The following is a 27,420-nucleotide window of genomic DNA, read 5'->3' as shown; positions in this document are numbered from 1 at the left end:
GCGAAACAAACTTCGTTATTGTTTTCTCAGTCACCTCAAGAACAAGAACAACGTTTTTTTTCAGAGAGCAAGAACAAGTTTGTACAGCTGAGACGAACTTTGTTCTTGTTTCGACAAGAACTAATTTTTGTCAAAGATGGTAACACTGTTCTTGTTCTCACTCACCTCGAGAACAAGAACAAAGATCGTTTCGGCTGTAGCGTGACCGCTAATCTCTCCCGGGTAGAGAACGGCATACTTGACTGAATGAACAGCACGGAGCCGATGGACATGGTTGTGAAAACGACTGGCCGACATCTGAAAATAGTAAGAAGACGGCACTTAAGTTTCTCGTGAAGTATAAATGACCTGGCCAAAACGAACATATCCTACTGTCGATTTAAAATTACCGTATTTTGACTCAAACTATCGTATGTACTAAAACAGCATGAAAAAAAAAACACGCTAGGACAGTGCATTTAAAAGCAAAGCTATTCTATTTGCATGGAACTGCAGTAACCTAAGGAATAAAGCTTGTTACACACTCTGCGAAATGCAAGAAATTTGTTCTTGTTCTTGCTCACCTCGAGAACAATTACAAAATTCTCGCTTCTCACTGGTCAACCATGCAGTAGACAAATATTTTCTTTGGGTCACCAAACAATCACTGATCAAGTGGAAAACACTCATCACTTCTTATATTAACAGCTCAGTGCATTGGTCTCAACAGTGCTCCACCTGCCAATGTCACCACTTTGGACACCAGCGATATTACTCATTTTTGTCAAGGATGGTAACACTGGCAGGAACTTAAGTGAGATTTGAGAGCTGGCCCACTCATGAAGCACAACCTCAGTCTATTATCTTTATGAAATAAAAAATAATGGAGTGTTTCTGTCTGAACATTGATGAATAATTCACCTTAATGAAATGAAATGTCAATTTCCTCATGTCACATTGGTTCCAGTGAGAAGTTGTTCATTCACCTTCTATGTTTTTTTCAAATAACAGAGGCCAACTGTTTACCAATCTGTCCCACAGTGGGAGCTTCCTGTGGTGCTCAGGATTCTCGTCCATGAGCCGTATGGCAGGTCATGGCAGATCCCAGTCATATTAAATGCCATCGTTGGCTACATAAAAGCCATTTCACAAAACTAGGGATTTGCCTTGATGGAAGGTTAGAGCCATAGTAGCCCGGTTCTCATGAAGGGCAGCAAATATTTGCAAATATTTGGCAGTTTATTGGAGGATCAGCACTCGTAACAGTTAATTCAACAAATCAGTAGAACTCAGTGCTCTGATTGATGGGGTGTGTGGGCATGACATCAAGAAGGATTCTCTCTCAGATGTTTTTTTTTTTTTTTTCATCCTTTCACACAGCACATTCTTTTTTTGTCTGTGTACATACAAATCCAACCTCTCAAATGCTTAACAAGATGCTTCTTGTTAGAAGTATCTTGTTACTGAAGTTAGACTTTTGTCTTTGATAAAACACTGGCTTAAAAAAATAAATAAATAAATGCCAAGAAACCAAAGATAAAATTCAAACATCTTTATATCAACTCCAGCAAAAATACAAAGTTCTCAACATAAAGATGCATCATTCTTGAGATTACCACAAATAAAGCAGGTATTTCTTTCTAATATACAAAATCAAAATCTTTAAATAGCAACTGTAAAGGATAAACATGTTCAAGTCTGATATTTGGTGGGCTGTTTTAGATTTGCTAAATTCACTAGCCTACATGGAGCTCTTAAATAAGAATAAAAACATGGTGGATCGGTTTTTGCATTTACAAGATGATTTACCCTCAGAAGGGAAATGACCGTAAAAATAAAAAGAAAATGTAACACTGTGCTAAAATGGTAACACGCTACTGTAAGTTACTACTGAAGAAGTAAACAAACTTCACATTATGAGAACATCTGCCCGACAGTCAGAGACAAAACAATATATATAATAAAACTGCTTCAGAACTTAGAAGTGTGATTAAACTACCCCCAAAAAATCCTATCCAGCTTGTGAAGTATCACTCCTTAATGCGTTATTACTGGTCACAAAGCCATAAAGTTCAATCATCAAATATATTTTTTCTGAAGAAGTATTACTAAAGTGGTGCAGCCAGTATGCCAACATCCTCTAACGTAGATTTCCAGAATGTGCACTAAATGTGCACACAGCCTTGAAGGTGGCTTTCATAGATCAGGGGCATAAAGATAGTGCTGGGTTTCACGGCTGCATTGCCAACGGTTGCTGAAACTGACTCCACATTAACAAGATTTAACACATGCAGAAGCAGGTAAAGTACTCAACGCTACCATTTTGAGCAGATAACAACAGGTGGAATAATCAGAAGAGGTACACAGCAATGAAACCGGACCCCCGAACGACAAAATAATACAAACGTTTGTCATGACACATAGAGAACACGCCTGTTTTGACAATTCAGACCTCAACATCTAACACAACTATAAGAACAATTTTCTGTTAATGCTCTGGAAAAATGGGTATAAAAATAAACCTGTCCTGTACGAGGAAGTCAGAAATTCTGAATGCCTTAGTCAACATAAGAATTTGCAGATGAAGCGTGAGACACATGCCGTGTGGGACACAGTTTGCACACACTCTTGTTAACAAATGAACGTTGCCTCTCCAGGACTGAAAGCAACTAGAGGACAGGAGTTTTCACATTTAGCGACACATTCTATTACATTACATCTCATAAATAAGGCACCTGGTCACAACAGTCACATATTCACAATGTTGTGATTGGAAGACAGGCTGGAGATACAAACTGCCTACTTACTGTAAGTAACAATTTCATTCAAAGCTCCTTTCTCGCAGTGCACGCCATCATCTAAAACAATAATTATATACAAAAATAAGAGGGTGGTGAATTAATGTAATGTCACCTCAATAACTGCATCGAAGCTTTATGTTCGTTAACCCAACCTTTAAAATGAGGTTTGATAGGCCGTTGCCATCTCCAGCCATGTCGTAGAGTACTGAAACACAAAGCCAAACAGCAACTGCATCTGCTAGACATCATGTAGGACTGTAGTCCCTGAACGAATGCTAAGCAAATAATCCAACACATTTGAGTTTTCACGCTGGAGGTTTACAAAATAAATGAATTTGAAAATATGTTCCTTCCTTACATATTGAAAAATGTATCCTCTGAAGAGTTTGGTGAGAGTACAAAATAGATACATTTGGTCCTTCTGAGCATATTCCAGATAAAAGAAAATCAAAAAATCTTCTAAATAAAGATGACTTCTCTGCAGGTCTGTTTCATTTTGAGAGTGATGTCCTGGTGCGCTTTGCTGGAGTTACTAAAAGCTCCTGAGCTCTCTTGGTTGCCAGTTTAGTTGCACTTCGTGGCAGCGAGGATCCCCGTTTCCTCTCTGCAGGAGACTTAAAAGCCCCGCTTCTCCTCAGCTTAGGTTCTTCAGCTTTTTTAACTGATTTAGGAGAAGCACTTTGTGTTTTCATGGACTTCTTGGCCCTCGCCGAAGCATGACGGGGGCTCCCACTCACAGAGACTGCTGCCTCCATTTTTCTCTGCGATCTTGTTAGTACCTGGTCAGGAGACGTTGGAACCTTGACCTCCAGGCTCTGCTGTGGAGTTTCATCAACACTATCGACACCTGAATTCGCTTTGTTCACAAGTTTTTCCACCTCTGTTCTTTCTGCTTCAGTGTGTTTTTTATTTTCAACCTTACTTTTAGACACGTCGACAGGGTTAAGTTCAGATATTTTAGGAGACCCTAGTCGTTGAGAGTATCTCTTTGGCAGATCTTTTTTAGTTGCACCTTTTGAAGTTTTACTACTGCCCTGAGCCTTAACAGCCCTCACATGAACTGAATGCTTTGTTGATTTTTTTCCAGCCAACATTTTACGTCTTTGAATTTTTGCTGCAGTCTCTTTCATTCGTTTACTGACAGGCAGGGCTGATTTTCGTGCCTTCAACGATGGCCTCAGATTTGACTTAGCAGCAGATTTTGTGGTGGCCAGTCTTTTTATTTTGTTGGTTTTTAAGATTTTTGAGGCCTCTTTTAGTCTAACAGTGGTTTGCTGTACTTGCATCTTTTCGCGGATATTAGAGTATTTCCTCAAGATCCTTGCACTAGCTGGATTCTTTGATTTTCCAGAGGATTTCTGGGATTCTGTCTGTGCACTGGCCTTGGCAGAGGTGTATGTCTTTGTCAAAGTCTGAGCAGTACTGGGAAGTTCTCTCTCTTTCCCTTTGAATGCATTTGCCTCTAGCTCCAGTGCTTTCGCAATCAGTTTCTGACTCTTGGGATTGCTCTTGACAGGAGAAGCGATGGCAAACTTTTTCAAATGTTTCTTTAACCGCTCTGCCTGTAGGCTTGGAAATACCCCCTGAGAGGTCCCTGATCCTGATGAGCTGTGGAAGCACAGCTGAGTTTCTGACGGAAGACGTGTATTCACCTTCTTGACAATGACAAGGGACTTTGTTTCTGTCGATTCAAGGAACCAGCGACAAATACTGGTGAGATTAAAACCTTTCATAAAAAGCATTTGGACTGGTGAGTATTTCTGGTGCTCCAAAGACTTTGGTTTTCGTGCCCTGCGTTTGCTTTTCCATATAGCTGCCTGTCTGTCTGATTTATTCTTGTATTTTGCCGTCGGCTGACCTTCTTTGTCCATTTGCACCCAACCTTTCTGCATTTTATCATACTTTAGATTCAGATTTGTAATTAGATGTTGGCTTTCTTCTCCAGTCAGAGTCTCAAAGAATTTGTTGACAGTTTGTTTTGGGAGCTCATGTCTTGGTGTAATGATGGGAATTTGCGAGCTGTGGGGCACAGGCGCACTCGACGCTGAAGGGGGCCTCACCTGAGCTTTAGTTACTCTTTCTGGCAATATTCTGATAGGGGAAGCTGCATCGGTTTGTCTTGTAGCTACAGTAATACTGGTAGATGGTGCAGCCAGTGTTTGTGACCTCAAAGCTAATTTCTTGTTGTCCACTGGTGATGACTGTGTAACAGACTGGTGGGACATTTCAGCCTTACTGCTCTCCCTTCTTAATGGCATTCTTGTGGGTCTATCCAATACGGAAGAACTGCTATCATCTCCATTAACAGACTTGTCTTCTAAAGATGCTACATCTGGCTTCTGCTGCAAAGCAGCATCACTTGTTTCTGCCTCCTTTCGGAGAACCCGTTTTCCTCTTAATGGCATTATAGGTGTTTGCAGTTCCGTCTTTACTGGACTAAGATTTTCTAATGGACTTGATACTTCACTAAGTTGACCTTTCTCGTTCTTGCTATCATCTGCTGCAACCTTGGCAGATCTGAGTTTCTGTTTAGCTTGCAGTTGCAATTCTGCTTTGTTTTTTTCCAAGTCTTCAGAGGTTGTCTCTACTGGAGTATTTTTGATTTCTAATTCAACAGTGTCTGGGACTGTGTTCTGTTCAGACTGTTCAGAGGCTGTAGGTTCAGTTGAGCTTATTGCAGGGGACTCAGTAACTGGAAGTGGATGAGGAAGAGGGAGGGAGGGCAGCTGCTCTGTAGAGGGAAGAACAGGTTTACCAGGAGGTTTCTCGGATGAAAAAGAAGTGACAGCATTTGAAATGGGCTGAGTTGCTGGAGTCTCAGATGGCTTCTGGCTGGCTGATCTAAGTAGCCGTTTGGACTCAGAGCTGAGAGAATTTCTCAGAACCTTCTTTCGTTTCTTGTTTTCTTTAGTACACGGGGGAACTTTAGGTATTGAATTTGATGGTGTGTCAGAAGAATCTTCTGCCATCTGCTGAATCACGGGAGTTGTCTCAATCTTTACAGGCGTGTCTGTTTCAGGTAAATGTTTCTCCAGATTTGTGTTTCCAGTGGTTGAATCAATAGTTGAATCAGTACTGTTGCTGGGTAAACTATCACTCGATTTCAATGGAGTTTTACTAGGAGATGTATGGTTACTTGCTCTACGACGCAGATTTCTATCAGATGCCGATATGGGCCTTCCATTAAAATAACCTACTATCACTGTCTCTGTTTGTCTGAGCTGCTTTGGAAGCAAATTTGTGGTACCTTTTTTCCTACGCCATGGTGGTAATTCCTTTAAGAGTGCATCTAGTGTCTTTGAAGACACATCATCCTCAATTTTATCTTCTGTGTCCAAAGGCGTAACACTGTCAACTGCTTCTGAGGGCATAACACTGTCAACTGCCTCAGATGTTTCCATTTCCGTTTCTTTCAAACCCTGCCCTGCTGAACCTGTGGTATTGGCCTTTTCTGTCACTTCTAAGTTCTCATTTATCTGTGTCTCCAGCTGAAGTTTCTGAGGTTCTTTATTTTGCATTTCCTCACTTTTATCTTCCTCAATCTCTTTCTCGTCTTGGTTCACTGGTGATTCACTATTCTGCAGAATAACAGGCTCACTGCTTAGTTTAACTAAGGAAAGCTGGGGATCAGCTTCTTCTATGCTAATATTCTCAATTGGCCCCACTACTGTTTCTGGTACTATTTGCTCTGTACTTTCATGCGTGTCCTCATGAGACTCTGGCTCATTTTCTTTTACTGCTTCAAATGGCGCCTGACCAACGCTTTCTTCACCTCCTGTTGTCATCTGGGATTCTGCAGTGGCTTCCAGTTCTACATCTGTGTTCATAAAAGCTTCTTTGTTTTCTGATGGGGAATTTAATGGAGAATCAGACTGCCCCTTGCTCTGACACTGATCCGTCTGACTGGTTTCAACTATAACATCTACTTTACTGACCGCTACCTGTACCACATCGCCTGTTCCTGGAATGAGATTCCCATCTGACTCTTCTGTGGGCATTTGTTGATTCATCGTTTCCGTGCATGAGCCAACAAAAGGCATATCCACAGGTGGTACGCCTTCAGGCTTTGAAAGTATTTGTTTTGGGGTGACCAATGTAATCATCTCTGGCATCGTATTGGGACAGTTGCCCCTCCCAGCCAGTGTACGAACAGTTTTTAACTCCCAGAATTCGTCTGAATACATATGTCCTCTGGTGCTTTTTCTGGCATTGCGGCGTGGAAGCATGCTGCGCTGTTGGTCCTTAAAACACTCTGTAATCGGTTTGTCAATAAAAACAATGTCACAGTGGCCAAGATCAGGGTCAGCCACTCCCCTAAAGGCAGAGTCCCTTGTCCGATGGTCAGAGGATGGTCTAATAGTCTTCCTGGCAGTCCGAGCAGAGTCCGGAGAAATTGCCAAGAGAGTCTGTCTCTGCCTAGCTTGATGTGTGTGACTAGCCGGACTGTGTCTTTTCACAGAGCTGAGTCTAGCACTATGAGTCTCTGCTCTGTTGGAGGAATTTGAGTTACCCTGTCTGTCCTCCAAAGTGTCAGGTTGAGAATCAAGAGAGGCATTGAGCACACATGACAACTTCTTACCGGCAGCATTCCTAGTCATGATTTTCATCTTCAGAGGCACATGATCACCATGACGGTTGTTCTCTGCATCCACTGGATTAGCAGTTGGAGTGGCCAAAACTTGGTTACTCCCTGACCCAGGGGTGCGAAGATCCAAAGCAGGGCCAGGTGTTTTCAGCGACACAGCATTCTCTGGAACTTTTCTCATTGCACAACTGCTTGGGATGGAATAAGACACATCCTGGACTTCCAATTTGGGGGTAGACTGGTTGGAAAATTTTATCTCGGGGTGTGACTTTTCAGGGCTGACTGCGCTGGATTTTGCAGTGGAACAAGCAGTTCCCTGGGCACCAGAGTTAAATTTGGAGGCTTTCTGTGTTTTGGAGGACGCAAGTGCTTTGACCTCTGTCTGAAGAAAACCTATGGCATCCACTATCTGTCTCTGATGGTGGGGACAGAGTTTGGCCATGAACTGTTCCAGAGTCGAGGTGGACTGCAGGTCTTTTGCCCTTGCAACACGGAAGTCTGGAGACTCACTATGGGGAAAATAAAAAATAAAACAGATGTAAATATAAATCAGAAAGAAGCAACATTGGTTCATACTACTAACAAATATGTGTGCTTTCAAAAAGGGCTAAATGTTTGTGTGAAATAAATCACAAATTCACCAACATGTTGATTGTTGCATGTTTATTAGAAGAATAAGTGATTTTAAAAGTGAATTAATCATCCAGTGAATTTGACCAATTACATTGTTACGGCTACTAAATTTTTCTTCTTTGCACAAGTGCTTTTTTACAGTATACATCAAGAAAGGAAATTATACATGCACAAGACATTTAGTAATGGTAGCCCACTCTGATCAAAACAAGTCAAACACATTTTATCACTTGAAAGAGCAAGTACATTAAGGGCAAATATTAAATACATCAGTTTCATCAACTTTGCATGTCAAATTTTTTAACGACTAGTGCAAAGGGTGACATTTAGATACAAGTGCTCAACAACTTAATCCATATTAAGCAGAATAAAAGTCAAAATAGATATTCAAGCATGACTGACGATATATAGAATTAGTTATTTGAATACTTGTATGTGAACAATGTGTCAATACAAATTTAAATTAAACACTCAACGGGGTGGGGGCATATTTCTGTATATTTGGCTAAAAGTCGTGTCAGTGTGGCAGGTCTATTACAAAATCCTCCAATACCTTTGGAGCATTTATACCAGCACATTATACCAAAAATATATGCTTTTTCTTTGTAAAAACAAAACAAACCAAAAAAACTAAACAAAATAAAAAATATATCCTTCCCAAGCTACACTGCAGTCTTTCAAAAACAGACAAAATCACACCTAGATTCCTGAGGTGACATGTTACAAGGCTATGTTGAATGTAGAAAATAGTTTAAGGACCGCATATACTGCAGAGCACAACATACTGCAAGCTGAAGTAGTAAGTCTGATGTCCTGTTGACCAATATTTGCTACATTATATTGATAAACAACTATAACCAATAGTGTTTGATTAATGATTTAAATTTAACATTATAAACCTGGAATCTGTAGTTCTTCCACATTCCTTTTATCACCTCTGCTACAGAAAAGTTAGCGGAATAACCAGTGTTAAGCTAGCTATGTAGACGCTACTCAGTGTTGGTTTCTAGCCTTATAGAAAGTAAGATTTTACAGATCAAGCGGGGGAATACAGGTTACCACCTAAATTTCAATGTTTACTTTTGGAACTGTAAAAGCTTCAGACAAATCCTCATCCCTTCCTGTTTTGTTGTTTGTATTCTCCACTACATGCATGACCAACACAACAGAATGGTGATTCAAACTAAATTTACAGATTTCAGCTTCAGTAATGTACAGCAACTGAGAAGAGTACTTTTGTTGAAAATGCTTAGGCTGTTACACTAAGCAGCTTGTAATGCTTAGTTTTAGTACATAGTATACGCTATTTCAGGCACTGCCCTGGAAAGAAACTTGTCAATGAAATACCCTATTGGTCAACTTCTTACCTACACTGAAGTTCTATTGACATTCATCATGTAAGAGTATAAAATGAATGAAACTGTAAAAAGATGTACTAAGGTTTTTTTTGGCTCTAAACATAAAATTATGTATACAGCATGCCAAAATATCTCTAATGTAACGTTTAGAGTTTTAAAAATAAGTTTTAGAGATTAAAAAAATAACATTTGCTGCAACTAGAGGACATTTTTTTCTTATTTTTGCTAAGCTCATTAATTCCATATCCCTGCTTGCAAGATGTAAGGAGTAGAGTGGAGTACCTGAATAACTAGTGGTAGTGTTTCATCCCTGAGGGTTTTTCTCTATGTTTCACTTGAAATTGCAGTAAGGAACTAATTCAAAGTACTCAATGACTCAATGTCTTTTTTTCTGCTGAAATATAATAACCAATCTAACAAGCAAAAGCTAAACAAATTCCAACTTAGTTTCACAATATTTCACGAGCACACGTGGATGTGTTTGCTCATATACAATGTCCATATACTATGCACTATAAATAATCTGGCAATTACGAACTAAGCAATGACATTTTATCATACAACGTTTTAGTGAGCCATTAACCAGATTTCGAACTGGTTCAGTAATATTCCAGGGTCACAGTTAATCTACTTACAACATTGAAAACTTGACAGTAAACACACCAACACTCCAATAAGTATTTTCAATAAAACATCCTCAAAGTTAAACGTCACCATATACAACCATCCCAATGACAGACATGATTTAGTCCAATCATGCAAAATACAACTCCTTTATACTGTAAATATTAAATAACTGTACATATTTTTATGGACAGGCATTTCTTTAGTCATTCGAATAGCCACATCAGTTGCAGTTGCAAATAGACTTTGGTCCTCACATATTATATATATATCAAGCAAAAGATCACCAACTTGTGTCAGAATAAGGAAGGACAGTCTTAAATCATAAGCCTTTACCTCTACCGTGTAAGACGGTTAAATATTCCTCTTATGCAGTACACTCTTTAATCTTAATCTCTGTCTACATAAACAGTAATGCGAGCAACAATTTGTTTTATTAAAGCCGTTTACATTCATGGTTATTGAAGAGATAATAAAATCATTACTGAATCAATATTGATTAATAAATACTGCATTAAGAAAATAACTCCAAATATACCATCCATTTGAGAAAGTATCTAAAGTCTTTCCCTAATTTAGAAACACAATGGTTCCTCCAAAGCGGGAGACCATCAAAAATGCCTTTGTCACCACAGTACTGCTCAGTCCCCACCCAAAAGAGAAACATAATTGAGAAAAAAGACATTAAATAGAGCAGGGTGCAAGTATCTACAAGGATCCGCTGTAATATTTACACATGGTTGAACTTTCACATTTTCTGCCATTTTATACCAACACTACTTGCCTTTACTCTAAAATGTGTGTAGTGTGCGTGAGAAACTGCTACATAAAACAGCTATGAGAACAGGAGACTGTGATATGGGTTTCCAGATGAGGTAGTCAACCATTATATTTGCTACAATAGTAAGTGAAGATCGCAAAAACATGATTTATCTATCAATACACTCAAAGCGCTTGTATGTCTTTCATATATTAAATAAAATGCATTTGAAAATGAAGAGAGACATCGAGTAATGGTGGATGATTGTCAATTCAAGAAAAAATGTATAAGTAAGTGCCTAGAATTTAAGTGATGTGTACTTGAAGCACATGCTTTGTCGTATTTTTTTTCCAACCATATGCAGAATTATATATGATTCCTAAATTTGCGTTAACGAGAGAGAATTCCAAACATATTAAAAAAAAAAGAAAATATCTGCGCAAGAAGTGTCAGTATACAAACAAAACTTAAAGAAGACAAGAAGTCAAGCAAGTTATTAAGTTTACCATCTAACACAGCGTTATATTACTATTACAGTGCTATTGATATACCTGTCCCTGAAATAAATTTTACCATTAATTTTCACCAGAAACGTTTTACAATCTAGACAATTTCATGTCATATGACTGCAGTTATAATATCCGAGTTAAAATATGTAGTTATATTATTTCCTCAATCAAAACAACCAGGACCAAGTTAAAGCAACTCTCTCTACATCTGAAAGGCTGCAAAATCTGCAAAAACATCATTACCAACATTTGCTAGAGTTTAGTTGTTGACCTGATAAAACAATTATGGGCCATGATCCCATATTCCGGAGAGTTCTGAGGTAAAAGTGATAATGCACAATGATATCCTGATCAAAATGACGGATGAGTCAAAAACCAGGCAAAAATTCAATGAAATTAAAAAAAAAAGAAAAAAGAAAGAAACACAACAGGGAGGGATGTCAAGCACAACCCTCATTCTCTATTAATAGCACCATGATCCAATCTTTGTGTCCATTTTAAGGAAATGGTATTAACCTGAGTTTTGACATAGCAACTGAAAACAGAAATATCGCAATGCAGGGACAGTGTCATCACAAATCCTTAAGTGGTCGGTCTCAAAATAAGAATCTATTTTTTTTAATTAAAAACTAGTTTTGGATGCGGAAAACAAATTCAAATGACGATGATCCACACAGTAATAAAACATATATACAGTATACCTGGTCTTGTATGCAACTGCACATCAGAACTACTAATGGTTAACAAACCATAAGCAGATTCTGAAATGCAATGCGGCATGACATAATATTTTACATTCATAATTCAAGACAATGAAAATAATTTCCATTGAATTTTTGCCTTGGTAACTTGAGAATTCAGGTGAGTGTGTAATGAGGGATAACTGTAATTGTGTGCACGGACATGTGTGTTTATATATATATATAAATACTGTGTTTCTGAACTATTTTAAAGAAAAAACAAAGTCAGAAATGTTTTCTCCTATCACATCCCAGACATAAAACCTGAAATGTGAAAGAATCCGAGCCCTAAATCACGTAGAACTGAAATGCCGTGAAGGCTTACACTGGCACTGAAATGCTACTGTTAACTACTTAAGGTAGGTTGTGAAAACAACTGAGAGTAGAACCCGCACACCTGTCAGTAAGACATCCTGAAATGTTACCTAAAAAGGCTTATTTGGGTATTATATGCTTCCCTGTTAGAGGTTACTTATGAGGCAATGACTTAGCTGAGCATATGTGTAGCTGAGGTATATTTGTGTGTGTACAGTAATGCTGTTATCGGATAGACATTTTCTTTGACCAACATGTATTGCATCCCAATCTGAACTTCTCCTGAGTGCAGAGAAGGCAATGAAAAACTGTTATCAACCATACAGCAGATCAAGATACAGTAAATAAAATGTAGGTGGAAAAAAATGTCATGATTGTGAAGGTAAGTATAATCGGAATTGAAAAAGAGAGTGAAAGCCAGAACGACAAACAATGCCACTGCAACGGACTAGAATAATAAATAAATGAATTTTCATTGATGACTGTTCAGAATTAAATGTGTTTGGACATACTGACACATCTCCAGTGTCCATCTCAGTCATAGAGGTGCATTTGCAAGAAAGTGGTAGAGACTTTAAACATTTTACATTAATAGGCTGGACATGCATATTCATAAAATTAACTCTATATTTACTCTGACCATATGACCAGTACTGAGAGAAGACACTAAGGGGCGCCACCTCCTTAAACAAGCTTCAATGGCTTCAATGTGCGTATTCATTTCTAGATGCGGGAATTATTAATATTAAAGCATAATCTAAATAAAGAAACTGTAATTAATAAATAAAATATGTGCTGTAGTATTTGTGTTAATTCTGAAGTTGAGTTTAAGATAGATGGCCATACATATATATATATATAACATAGCAATGTATTAATGACCAAAAGGAAGGGCTAAAATTAAATAAATTAATAATAAATACAACTATTAAGATTTTATGATCAACAAAGTCAGCAACTAGCACTGTCTGGCAAATGCAATGGTAAAAAAGTACTAGTGATCATTGTTATTATGTTATGGATGGATCACTCATTTGATATGAGGCTTCCCTCATGGAAATCAGTCCCATTTTCTTCAGATGCGCTTTTCTCAGAAACAATGTGCTCTTTCCTTATGGGGGACAGTGAAGCACCCTGTTCCTCCACCTGACTCAGCAGCTTCATTTTCTTTTTGGGGGGATGCTTCAAGGTCCCCAGGCGCTCTTTCACTTTGTATTCCAGGGTACTGTGCGGAATGCCGTAGATGGTTTGGGCTTTAGACACACTCATTTTCCCGCCCATCACCAACCCTATGGCCTCTTCCAGCAGCTCAGTGTTGTATTGTCGATATCGTCCCCGCTTCTTCCTTGGCTGCTTGGTACCTAGGTCTGACTCAGAATCAATAAGATAGTTTCTACCCAGGGCTTGTCGGTCAGAGGGGTAAGGCCAGTATTCCTTCTCCGAACCTGAGCCATTCAAACCTCCACTGCTCTTCTTATGGATCTGCCTGGGTAGAACGGAACAAAGCTTCTTTCCCAGACTGTTCTCACAAAGTGAACCTGAATATTCGGTGGACAATGAATCCCAAGATGGGTCGGTTCCTGTGGCAAAAACCCGCACTTGGGGAATCTTGAGGTCAAAAGATGATGAATGAGAAAGGGAAAGGCTGTGGTCCCTGCAGGCGTCCTCGAGGTTACCTTTCTCATAGGCGAGTGACTTTGTCAAAAGTCCAGCAGCTTCCAACAACCTGGGTATGTCTTTAAAGTGCTCGCTAGTTTCACTGCTGGTTTTGAGTTTGAGTAGGGCCCCAAAATGAGTTTTGGAATTCCAGGAAGAGGTTGCATTTCTGAAAAGGTCAGTGGGGCTGGAGCTGTGGTTGAGAGGTGACTCTGGGTCGCTTTCCAGATCGGCTTCCTTTTTGATGTGCACCGAGTATGCAAGAGACGAGGAAGGCTTATAACTGGTGGAGTGGCCGATATTTTCCCTCCTCCTCCCATCCTGTAGGCTCCTCATTAACAGCCCGACTTGTCCGTCTGCTCTCAAGGAACGCCTGATTGGATGGAAGGAAATTGGGTGTAAGCAGAGCTTGCACAGTGCCCTTTTCTCTTTTCTAAAGGAGGATGGGTTGGGGAGGGGAGGATGTTGGCCACTCCTTTATTATATGACCTTGCTTTGGTAACATCACTATCTTGGTGAACAACTGACTCTGTGAATGTGTGTGTGTGACTTTTAAGAACAAAAAAGGCTCAAGTTTGACATTTTTTTTATTTGCTTGCTTTTATAATTGTTTACAAATTTTTTGAATAAACATAAAAAACAAAAAAAGAAAGGGCAAAGAAACAATGAGGAAATAAGGAAAGAAAAGGCACTTTTGGAATACAAAGAAGTCTTAGTATTCCTGTGGCTGAAAAAGAATAGCCAAGAGAAAGGAGTATTTGTCACTGCAGTAAGGGAGCTTTGCATGTAGATGTTAAGCAGGGCACAGTAAGTATGCCGTACAAAATTACTGATGCAAATAAAGCTCTTGACATTTTGTGTGTGACGTTACCACTGAACAAGCGCAGCAATAAAAGAGTAAGCCAGCGGAGGGTTGTTGTTTGTATTAAACTCAAAACCTAACTGACTAACTCGGGTCACAATTCAATGCACAATTCATCGGCAACAGCTGGTTGTATCAAAATATTTTTAATGATATATCTAAGGGCATAATGGTTTTCTTCCGAAATATATGCTAACAGCCAGAGTTATAATTATATGGACATTGATTGGAGGTAAAATTATTTAACAGAAAGTTAATATGGCTGAATCTATGTTTTTACATATCAAAAATGGGTGTACGTGCTGAATATCATGTGCAAAGTAAGATGAAAACCGGAGGCAGCTTTATTCTACTAAGCATAAAAAGCCATAATTTTTCCACCCAGTAGAGGAGGAGAATACAGCGTCACTGGTGATTAATCCAAATATAATTTTAATATTTGGTACATTCACATGAAAACTGCTCATCTTACCAGCACATCAAATACTTTGCTAATAAAACAATGCAATGTAATCCTTTGGATCTTTACCAGGGAGACATAATTAATTTCAGCACCTCAACTGCTACACTTCTCGAAGGCATGGATTAATTTAAAATTAGTATTTACTTTGAATGATATAGGGATGCAAACTGCATCCTTTGGGACATGTGGGAGTGAGGTTTAAAAGCAGTATTAAGTATGGCATTGGGGATTATTCCGCCTTTCTTTTAAAAGAAATTCTGCTATCACAACTTTATCTGTTGTTTTTCACTTTCATCAAGCAACCAAGTGGCTAAGTGATCTCAAAATTCAAGATTCAAATTTCAGACTTGGCTGGTGCCAGTGCACTAATGCCACTACAAATAACCTTTCCACCCATTCCTTCCAAATTAATTTTGTTCATCCTGAACTACAATGTAACATATCCTCAAAAACATTACTGCGTAAGGAACTGGAGACTTACCCCTTCACCGTGGATGTGGCCGGAGAAAGGCAGGGGCTAGGGACAGACAGGCTGCTGCTGCTATAGCGATTCTTCTTGATTGATAAATCAAGGACACCATCTATTAAAAAAAGCAATGTTAAGTTAAAGCTGGCCTGTAACCAGTGCACCAGTTCATTAATGAATGTAGTTTACAGATGTGTTTAGCCCTACCTTGTTCACTGGGCTCAGACAAGGGTTTCTTGATGGTGAGATCAAGAGGAACATCCTGGTCAGCCATGAGGAGCTTGCTTAGGACAGGGTTGTGGCTGTGTGCTGGCGCAGCCGGAGAGGCAGCAGGGCTGGTAAGAGGAGGAGCCCCTGAGACCAAGGATGGGGTCGGCAGGCTTTGGTCAGAGTGAGGTTGGGAATCTGAGCGGCTGTCCTGAGGGGAGTTGGTTTTTGAGGTATATTCGGCAGCAAACTGTTTGATCATCCTCTGAAGAATCTCTCGAGCCACTACTGGAATGTGTGGGTCTGAGAAATTTGGCACATCTGAAAGAAAAAAAAAAGAAAAATCAGGGTCAAAAGTGTTGAGTCTGCATTCCTGCTCTGTGCTCTAAATGATGATTAGTAAACATTCCAACAAAGGTGCAAATATCAAGACTCACCTTTTTTGCAGAGGACTGCATTGAGAAATTCCTCAGCTTGCTTCTCTAGTCTGCTGATTGTGAGCTGATCTTTAACCAGGAGGGGTTTGGGTGTATCTTCAAGCTCCTCGTTGTTTAAGCCAATTAAGTGTTCCTGTCAAAATGCAAAAGTGTTTATTCAAACGCCTTCAGACGTCTACATATTAACATACATACACTGAGCAATAACTCAACAGCTTCAGATGACAGATGAGCGAGATAATTAAGAAATAACAAGCAATGATGGATTAGAGAGCACAAGCCACTTTAATAATACAGCCTCCTGCTAACCACCCAGGGGCACTGCTGATTCTATATCCAAATGTAAATGAACGGAGAAAAGAAGTCTTACTTTTACTTTGTCTCTTCTCAAACAGCAGAATAGACAATTTTCAACAAATGACCAATCGGACACTTCTATTGGCTCAAAATCTGTGGAGACAAAACACATGACAGGTAATGAAATGCAGTCCTGTGACAAAAAATTTGTTCTTTCAAAACAAAGTTGAAGTGTATTAATACAGACATAGGTAACAAAATATTACCGGATTATAAATAATAGAGAAATACTTGAGCATGAGTTCTTTCAGTTCCTGACTGATCTGCACATACACTACATTCCTTTAGGGTCTGCATTATCACCAACACATGAATCATATTGTCTAGCTGCAAGAACAGTGAATAATAAAAAGGATTCATTTTGAAACAAGCCGCGTTCCATATTCGGTTTGAATTTCATCTTCTTCTGTGCACAACTCGATAACAAGGCTCTGACTGAAATGTATGAATGAAAGGAAGGAGTGGGCCATAATGAAAGTGTTTTGATTTGTTTTAGTGAGACCGACAGAATCAGGATTCAGTTACACTGAATTTACAGCAGCAACTTCTATTGTAGAAAGTCTACTTAACTCACTGCGAATGTAATGCAGTCACAAATAATGCATACCATTGTTCACCAACTTCATGCACTGTGGAAATATCCAAAAGGCACTATAGACTTTTATACCAGGCCCACACCATCCAAAACACCAAGTTTGTAGGAACACAAGCCATCTTCTCTTCTGCAGTCAGTGGGATTCTCTTGTCTTGAGTTACTACACACGGGTACCAGATGGTACAATGCAGTTGTCATAATGGGCAGATTACACTGAATCCACAAAACTGATCACAGCCACCGTGAAGCTAGAGAAAGTGGACTGAGATACTTACCCTTAAATAATTTTAGGTCTTCAACCAGCTCAGAACCAAACAGACCTTCGAGGATGCTCTCCAAGCCTGAAGAAAGACATGAAATATAATTAATATGCGTTTTTGATGGTACTCATACAAAGGGAGGCTCAGCATATATATTATTAAACTAACATTTGTTCATAGTTACTCCTGATTAAGGCTGAAGCCCAAAGCAGCAGAACTGACACTCAAAATGAATCACTGTTTAAAACAAACCTTTTCCGCCCGAGGGCCTAAATTAATTTGTTGCACTCGAGAAAAAAAAAAAATATGTTGAGCCTCATCTACTGTAAATCACTGAAATTTCATGTGATAAGGTCTTAGCCGTGTATCCGGGCCTCTCCTTGGCTTCCCATTTCAACTTGACAATCGCTGTGAGCAACCCTTTGCTTCTCTTAAAACACACATTATCAGCTTTCACCTCAGGTTTTTACTTCAACAGTAAATGCATGTACTCCATCCTCCTGTTGCCAAGCAACCAAAGCACCTACAGAGTTGGGAGTGACTGTATGTTATAATGTAAAGAAGAAACAGCCAGTACCAGACTGCTAGAACACATCACATCACATCAGATATTTAACCAAATCCAAATCTCCAGGCCGCTAAATATCTGTTTACAGTTAAGCAACTTACAAAACACTGGCTAATAGAAAGACATTCTACATCATATATACAGATACATAACACATGTATAAGCAAATATGTTATAGTATATGCATTACTGATATATGGTGCCTTCCTATAGTCTCAGCTGTTTGAAAGCTCTGGTGCACAATGCCACATAAGACTTCACTTTACAGTGCATTAACACAATATGCAATGTCTGCCGACTGCCGCAGGGTCAGAATAACCAATCCAAAACCCCTACATGCGTTAAATCAAGCATTAAAGAGGTCAAAGAGAACATCTGTCTACTGAACTGGATCTTAAATGAGAGTACACTATTCCAAATGTGCAAGCCACTAAAGGGCCAAAAGTAATGACTCAAACTATTCTGACACATATTACACACGACATATGGTTGCTAAAAAGCTACATAAAACTCATATGTGGCATTGAAAAGTAAAACTAGTTAGGCTTATAGGAGTTAAATTAGATAATTGTTAATACGCATCATACAGAAAATGCCTACTTACACTACATCTTCACAGATGAGCAGACAATGGAGTGAGAAAATTGCCAGCTCTTACCATCCACTCTCTTCCAAAACTCACAGTGATTTCAGTAAAAAGCTGTCATCTGTTAAAATGCCTCACTCTGCTTCCCCACAAATTCCCTCCCACTTTTCAGCAGCCAAACATAAAGAGAGAGAGAGGGGGGCTTGCCTATAGCTGCAGCGTAATTCTGTTTCTGGGTTAGTGCACAGGACTTCAGCTGAAGCTAACCAATCCTATTTCTGAAATATTTCAGAGGCAGGAGGAGAAAAGTAGGTCATCCACTTTCGTTTGACAGAGCAGCACCATGACATCAAACTACTCTTTAGGAATACAGTTTAGGGCATTTGAAAATGTGTCATACTGTAAACCATGACTTTGCTAGTAGGAAAGTAAAATATTGCTTTAGAGCATAGAATGGTATAGTGCCTGAAGAAAATAAACTACATACCACCTTTTATTATAATCAAATGATTTTGGGACAAGCACTGTAACTTTAGAAGAGCGAGCTGCCTACATGTGCTATGGATAAAATATTGATAACGTGTAGAACTGTCATGGAAGCTCTAAAAAATAAATGAGCGTATAGAAACTGGAATAAGGATAAAAACAACCAAAAAATGATCGTATTATATGCCCCCCACCCCGTTTCATTACAGCTGCCACATGTCATTCACCTTTGGATGCAGAAATTACAACATAGTGTAGAGCTTTTAATGTGTATTTCCTATCTGATAAAAAATAAAATAAAATACACCAATTAAATGCATTTGAAGAAACAATTAGGCCACCACTGAGCTACTGCTGCACATTTATGTTTTGCTCTATGGTGATCAGATCAGCCTCCAGATACAAAAATAAGCACAAGGTATAGAGATTACTACAAATAGAAACAAGAAACCCAATATCACATGGGCCCAATACCTAATAATATTAAAATGTAACAAAGACTAATGAAAAGACAAAAATATCAGTTCAGTGGGACTCATCCATTAAAACAAAAAATGTGGAAAACACGCCTACAGGTCTAATTACTTTGAAAACATGTCACAGAGTCTCTTGAGATTTAACGGGGAGTTTCTCATTCAAGCTACCATCTAGTTCTATACCTACAGAATGATGTGAACGATAACTTTGCTATTTCAAACCCTTGTTGACTTATATTTTCTACCTTTTCTTCCCCCCACTTCACTCCAAACAAATATTGCGGTTTGCCTCCAGGCAATTTATAGCTGAGTGAAGGCACAGCTTAGTTCTTCTCACAGAGGTATGGTGGAAGGAAAAATTAAATCAATTTTGTTCTGGAGATGAAAGCAGTAATTTTTTTAACTAAACATTATTATTCAGAGTACATTCCCCGCCCTTTGACCATGAAAGAGGGAATAACTAAAAATAAAGAAGTAAGGTTCAGCTGAAACTGGCAGTAAACCCATCATACTTCCAAATGTATACATTATTACTATTATAGCAAAGTTATGGATTTGCTACATGCAAGAGTGCTTCAAAGCCTTAACTTGTGATCATATCTATTAAGTGCAAGACATATGTAAATAATATAATAATATAGTCATCACATCTATAGAACTAGGGACAGATAAATTCTCCTGCAAGATTTACCATGCAGGGACAATTGTTAAATTGGATAATGACTGGTATCAGTAGGATGGTTACCATTTTATTAAATTAAACAAAATGGTAACATTTTAAATTCAGGACAATTCAATTACTCCAGACTTACCCTGATTAGTGAGTATTTGGTTCATGATGTACAATTATTTTAGGACACTGTTATTGGGAATCTAATCCATACAGTTTGGCATCATTAAAAAACAGCCTTAGAAATACTTTGTATGACCAACAGTCAAATAAAAAGGAGAAAAGCAAACAAATCTTTTGTGAATCCTTGAGGAATCGTGTCACTTAATAAATGACTTCAGTTAAATATCAGCCACAAACCTTTCTACGTCTTTTCATGGAGCTTATGGATGCACACGGTGAGCAGCAACTGTGTTCAATCTGCCTTAGCCTTGTTCTGACCTACATCTCTAGCCAATCAGAGTATGGAAGATTTGAAGTGTGCGACACCCTTGTCCTTTCCACCAGCACTTAGAAAGAGAAATCCCAAAGATCTCGGATCAGCTTAACCTTTCTAAATCCTAACCTTAACCTATGCTGTGCATCACGGTGAATTAAATATAATGCATGATAAGAACACTCTTCACTGCTTATTTTTGGCTCTAGTATGTAGACTGTTAATGTAGCCACTGCTTTCAATCTTCTTTCATGAGTATATGGACAAAATCAGCAATGTTCTTGGCATTTTTGCAGTGCACTGCAATTCCATGGCACCATGCAATATAATGTATTCAATTAAATAGTGCTAGTGATGGACGCACATAAGACTATTGATACTGCACAAAATATCTGGGCTGGTGGGGAATGTATGTATGAAAATAACTTCCATATTGCTTTATAACTTGTACACAAGTGAGTTTCATAATCTAATAACGGGACTATCTGTGTGGTTATAAATGTTTTAACTGACACAACAGTGCAGTACACACAAGCCCCGTACCCAAATGCTATAAGGAAAATACAGAGTTTCTTCACAGGAAAAACACGTTATCATAATGGTGGAATTTATTCAAACAGGACCAGAACATAAATTAATTTATGTTTCCGAATGTATTTAGCAATACTCAACTTCTAATTTAAGCATTTCTCTAGCATCATATGACATAGTCTATGGACTATTACTTCAACCACCTAACCACCAGAGGTAACCCCACCTACTTTGCTATTACCTGTGTCACACCTGTCCTACCTTTGGAGTAAATGTCCCAAAGCAGGAACCTGGTAAATTACATTAAAGTTTACTGAAACCATTTTATTTTGTCTGACAACAGAAAGCTTGTATCATCGGGCAGCAGTGTAAAGGCAGTGAATATGCATTACAAAACACATGTAAAATGATAAAGGATTTTAACCTGTTCATCATACAAATACTAGTGCTCACCCAAACTGAAAAACAGATTCTAAGATTTGCATATGACCAGGAACACATTTACATTTTTAGCTGGTGAAATGCCAACATTCAGCCTCAACATGGGAAAGCAGTGCTTCTTTCAGTGGATGACCCACCCTTGCCTCTGCTGCTCTAATGCTGAGGGTGTGCAGTGCTGCATCAACCCACTAAACCCATCCCCCACTCTGTACTATATGCATGCTATCTCAGAAGGCGTGACCACAGCTCAAACTGAAGTCAAAATAACACTTGCTAAAGCTGGAATTTTCGGCCATCGCCTTTCAATTTATTACAGAAAATTGGTTAATCACGAAAATTCTTTTAATTATTCAAGACTGCACCGTGCTTAACTATACAATGTTCAGATTGTGAGCATAATTTTATATGTAGAGGGTCACTGATCTCCCTGGGCAATGCTCTTTTAAGATGTAAGATGGAGCTGGAGGCTGGAGGCTGAAGGCTGAGCATGAGTGCAGAGATGACAAAGTTGCACAAATTAGTTGAGCTGCCACACATGACTATCGTCACCCCAAGCACACCCTAATGCCTAATGCCTAATGCCCAATGCCCAACCATTTAAATCATTCACTGTTGCCTACTGTGGTATCCACAAAAAGCCAACTTACTGTAGGTCAACAGCTAAGCTTAGACATTACATGGACACGAGCAAAGCAACGCTTCATATTTGATTTGGTGACAACTAATTTTGTTCAGGCAATAAATAGGCTACACAGCAGGCAATGGGGTGGTTGCAAGATCTACAGAGGAAAAAAAACACTCCATGAATACTTAACGTGATATGATGTAAGACGACATCCAAATGGTGTAATACGGCACACAGCGTAACTTTGAATAACAAATATGAGAACATCAGCATTTTAGGCAAATATGGAAAAAAGAAAACACTTAAAACTGCCCAAGAACACCCACAACAAAGCAAAAGGTCAAAATTATTAAAGCTGGTCATCACATCTTGCAAAATACCAACAGAAATCAACTGTCTCTTCAAAGGAAAATGTAGGCCAACAAAAAACAAGCCATGCCAAGTTAAATTATAAACAAGACAATCTGTCTAATGCCAATATTTGTTTATTTGTTTGAGCAAATCCTTAATCCCACTCATCCAGATGTCAAATGCAAGCACGAATAATCGACATTCCAGGCATTGTTTGAATGTTAGCTGGTACTGTTACAGTCCAAAATTTCCCAAATCCAGACAGAACACACATTTTCAGCCACACAGTTTGCATCTGGAGGCAGATGGACCATAAACACATGTATAACCAAACATGCAGACAATTGTTGCCGCTGTTCTGTGGGACAATTGAGCTTGTCTCTGCCCTGCAGTTTTACTGCGCACATTAAATACACAAAGACAAAATGTCCATTTCAGTGTCAGCGGAGTGGTGGTGGCGTGCAGCCCTCTCCACCAAAAAGCCAAACAAACAAAAGTATGTCCTTGTTGTCGTGGACAGAATATGCCATTCTGCAGCCAGCAGACTGATGCTGTTGTCATGTACTCTGCTGCTTTACAATTCCAGCCCAAACACAAGGGACATTTGTCAATCATAAAGGAAGAACTGACCAAGCCTGGGTCTAGCTAGTGACAAGTTAGAAAGCTATTATTCTCTCTTCATTCTCTTGCCAATGAAAAGCACGCAACCTACCTAGCCTTGTAGCCTCTTAGCACAAATAATGATAATGGTAGGTCATTGTTAAAAGTAATAGTTTACACTATGGATACTATGTAAAATACATGGTACCAACAAATCCATGGTGGACTCGCATACATACATTTATATAAATGTTATGATGTTTATTATAATACACTGCATAAAAAATATAACATAATTCTGGATCTAAGCAACATGGTATCAGATTTTCCAATGGCCTCATTAATAACCATTGCGTACTCTCAATTTGGGGCCTAAATGAAGCATAGGCCACCTCCAAAACAGATTGTGTTTGCCCACAAAACTCTGATAAATAATTCTGAAAATGGGAATCAATATTCAAAGCAGAATTAATTATGCATGTGCTAGTGAGCCACAAGTAATTTATAAGCACCTCACAATGTATATGAGATAAGCCAACTCGAGTTCTAAATCTAATACTGAAAAATATCTCATCAGCACGGCCTCACCATCATATTCCCCAATGTCTAAATTCAGAGGTGAGGAAACTGTATGCTACTGACATTTGCGGTCAGTTGCAGAGTGCACCACAGATGTTGGAATGCGGGATGATGCCAGAAGTCGGCAGGTGGAAGCATTCAGGACAGTCTGGCTTGCCTTTCCCCAATATTAAGCATGAATATGTTGAGTCCTTTTCAACAAACTGACGGAATAAACATGCTTGATAATAGAAACCCAAGATGCCATCAAATACCATTTCGGAACTGCAGAGAGTGCCAATAGTTCTCAATAATATCTTCTAATACCGTGCATACAACACCAAGTATGATTTTAGTATTCAAATGGTCCTTATATTTTTGGGCATAGAAACTGTTTTTGCTGTTCAAAACACATTCAAGTTGCAGTCATATAAAGAAAATACGCATAAGGCGAAGCCTCTCAGCTTAAATGAAAGGAAAAATATATGAAGTGTTGAAGAACTATAAGCAACACGAAATGGCTTTTGAGATAAATGTACTGTCCAAGTACATTTGGTCTGTTAAAAAGAGGAAACTACACATAACCACGTTGTGATTCCTACATTTTCCATTATCTTTCCTTTATTCAGCCTATTTTCATAAAATAACTGTCAACATGTTTTGGTAAACAGATAAAATTACAACAGTCGTGACAGTGTCCAAGAATATATGATGCTTACAGTAGTTTCTGTGTGTAAACTGTCTCCACTGAATAAGACTGCTTCTACACGCACTTTCCCGTTACCTCAGTAATTTCGCCACCTGCACCGTTGAATTGTGCTATGTTTGGAAATAAGTGAGAGCTCTTGCGCAGTCTTTATAGTCTATATGCTTATGAGTCATAATAATGTTGTCGGTATGTTGGTCTGTAACTTGTTTTTCTGCACTTGGTCTTTCAAATTAGGAATAAGAATCTAAGATAACAATAATACAAGAGCTTAAAAAAGGATATCATGTCACATCAAAAAAGAAAGAAATGGCTAAATGACAGGAATTCGGGAATGTGCACTCATATAGTACATGCCTCTTACATTTCACATCTCAATAAGAACTATACATAAAGCCATGTTAAATGAAATAGATTGAATGTGACATTTTGAGAGCAGCATCATCAGAAGTAGTGTTTTGGGTTTTTTATGTCCTACAATTTAAATCCAGTTTCCAAAACCCGGTTTACATTCTGCCAAAAAAATCACAAAGAAACACTGTGCATCTACTTTATGTCTACGCATTGAGATTTAAACTGTATTGTATAAAATATGACAATGGATTTTCGTCCAAAGAATTGTTTGCAGGGTCTTCTCTAGCCTGCCAAAAGCAGGGAACCCTGCCCAATATGAAATTAGTCCTTTAATGAGTCATGTTATATTAAGCTGTGAGTCAATACAGGATATAATCCCTGTAATAATTCTTCTTAAGAAATCCATCTGTCCCTTTGAGTCTGATAAAAGCCCACATACAAATTATTATTAACCTTGTAACAAAACCTACAAGCTAATTTAATAATAAACCTCAGGTTCATCAAGCAACTATCTGCTAATCATTTGTTCAATCTGCGTGTCATGGTGCAGAGGGTCCACGCTGGCTGTTGCTATGCCACCGAGTCTCAAGGAGAAGGCTGACAAGGATTTAAAAATGGCCTCTCCATCTTCTTCATGTCTCTCTGTCAATCAGCGTGAAACTACAACGATAAATGTCAGCCATATATCATTATGAATGCATCACAGGGAGCTTCATGTCACACAGAGAGAACTGCAAAAACAACTAACGCCCATCATTTCACTTTTGTTGCAAATGACCATTATTAGTCTGTATTTGTTTGGCTTTTCATCGTGGGTGTATTTGCACAGCACCATTCAACTTTTGTTAACGTCAGCTCTCAAGTGTGTGTCTATAACAATGAGTGTGCTGGTTAAATAATAAATAAGTGAATTTAAGGTGTACTAACACACATTATGGGATTATATCCCTAAAACTGAGGTGTTGCTGCAAAACATTACGGTCTACAGCCGTGCTAGTGCCTTGGACACGGTGGTTTGAGTGAAACGATAACATCAGCACGCTAACATGCTAACGTTGTGTTAAGGAGTATTATGCTCATTATATAATGTATGGAAATATCATAATTTAACAACAACATCGACCCTCCACTCGCAACACAAACACCACTGCGCCCAAAGTCAACAAATGCTTTTTTAAACGACTTATTTTTTAGGGGCTTCGTTAAGGTTGGACCGTCAGAGAAGTTTACTGGCGTATCGTCTAAAAGGGAAACTCGCACGGGAGTGGGGTCTCTGCCACTTCCTCAATGCAGTAATGCGCGTCCACGGGTGGTAATTTGAGAGAAGCAAGTAAGCTAACTGTTAACTGAAAACATCACCTCTCGGGTACATGTCGCCCTCCCCCCATCCAAAATACAGTACACGGGAACGCGCGTTTTAGCAAACGGGTCGCTTTTGGCCGACGCGTCGCACACTGACACTCCCTTTAAAACAAGCACGGTGCCCTTTAAACAAACTAACGCTACGCCACAATACACCCTAAAGTCCCCACTTGAGGCTTGTGGACGATAAAAACAGCGAGGAGGCCTAGCAAGTAACGCAACGTTGACACATACGGCAACATTTAACTAAATGCTTCGACTGGTTGCCGTGAGAAGGAAACAGTTGAGGACAAAAAAGTCTCTCGGAGATGCCCCGAGTGAGTGCGGTAATAGATGGGTATTTACGCCGATAAAGGTCACGCAGAAGCGAAATTCAGCGCGTACAATTGTACCCTGCGTGGCTGGCATCGTCCTTACCTACACAGTGAATGAGTTTATGTCCCCAAGAGTCAAGTTCCTGCCGAAAGCCGCGCCTGTCGATTGTGCATTGCTGCCTTTTGCACAGGCTCGCCATTTTCTATCGCTCCTCTATGGCGGGCACCAGCACGGGAAGAGGAAGCGCTCTGCTATGTGAACGCGCGCTCGCCGTCGCGTTAAGGGGAGGAAATGCACTCCAGGAGGAAATGCCCACAGGTCCCAGTGACCAAACCAAACCAGTCTGATTAAATCAGTGTGTGAACCAATCTATAGCAATTGATCCATCCATGTAAACATTCTCCTCCAGTATGTTATATTATAATGTAGCCGTTTTGTTACCTTTTACAGTTTATATATAAATCACTGAGGTATTTGTGTTTTCAATTAAAGCTTAAAGGTCAGTAACTGTGTCGCTTAAGTTGTTGATTTACTCAAGGCTGGATTACTAACCAGGCAAAGCCAGCAAATACCCCAAGGCCCCAGACCCTCAAGGGCCCCAAAAGTCTATTGTGTGGCGTGTAATATGTATTATTTTGATTAACGGACTAAAAAAAACTACATTGGTTCAGACTGAAATAGCTCAAAAACGACATGATGAATCTTATTGACTTCAGATGCATTTTCATCCAAAGTACCGAGAACTTTC

The 27,420-nt window shown here is 39.1% G+C and overlaps 1 protein-coding gene across 2 annotated transcripts; it reads right to left on the bottom strand.

Moving 5' to 3' along the window:
* Nucleotides 1-1,516: 1,516 nt before the first annotated feature.
* Nucleotides 1,517-26,943, bottom strand: LOC311500645 (ligand-dependent corepressor). 2 transcript variants are annotated; one of them, XM_084562164.1, is made up of 7 exons: nucleotides 26,775-26,922; nucleotides 17,623-17,688; nucleotides 16,766-16,845; nucleotides 16,396-16,528; nucleotides 15,959-16,279; nucleotides 15,767-15,866; nucleotides 1,517-7,874 (listed from the first exon to the last, which is right to left on the bottom strand). In XM_084562164.1, the coding sequence occupies exons 1-7, from the start codon at nucleotides 26,869-26,871 to the stop codon at nucleotides 3,272-3,274; spliced, it is 5,400 nt and encodes a 1,799-aa protein (XP_084418290.1). In that variant the 5' UTR covers nucleotides 26,872-26,922; the 3' UTR covers nucleotides 1,517-3,271. The 2 variants fall into 2 exon arrangements, with proteins under 2 accessions (XP_084418290.1, XP_084418291.1); XM_084562165.1 differs by lacking the exon at nucleotides 1,517-7,874 and adding an exon at nucleotides 8,020-14,333 and having other exon boundaries at nucleotides 26,775-26,943.
* Nucleotides 26,944-27,420: the final 477 nt, after the last annotated feature.

This window comes from Chelon labrosus (assembly GCF_963514085.1).
Source record: "Chelon labrosus genome assembly, chromosome: 15".
Lineage (NCBI taxonomy): Eukaryota > Metazoa > Chordata > Actinopteri > Mugiliformes > Mugilidae > Chelon > Chelon labrosus.
The sequence above is the reverse complement of the archived record's forward strand: the minus strand, read 5'-3'. Positions and strand labels throughout refer to the sequence as shown.

Excerpts from the sequence above, each read along its gene's own strand:
- LOC311500645 (XM_084562164.1), bottom strand. The coding sequence starts at position 26,871 with ATGGCGAGCCTGTGCAAAAGGCAGCAATGCACAATCGACAGGCGCGGC. Across the intron at positions 16,529-16,765 it reads TGAGAAGAGACAAAGTAAAA|GAACACTTAATTGGCTTAAA; the intron begins GTAAGACTTCTT and ends GCATTTTGACAG. Across the intron at positions 15,867-15,958 it reads GTCTGAGCCCAGTGAACAAG|ATGGTGTCCTTGATTTATCA; the intron begins GTAGGGCTAAAC and ends TTTTTTTAATAG.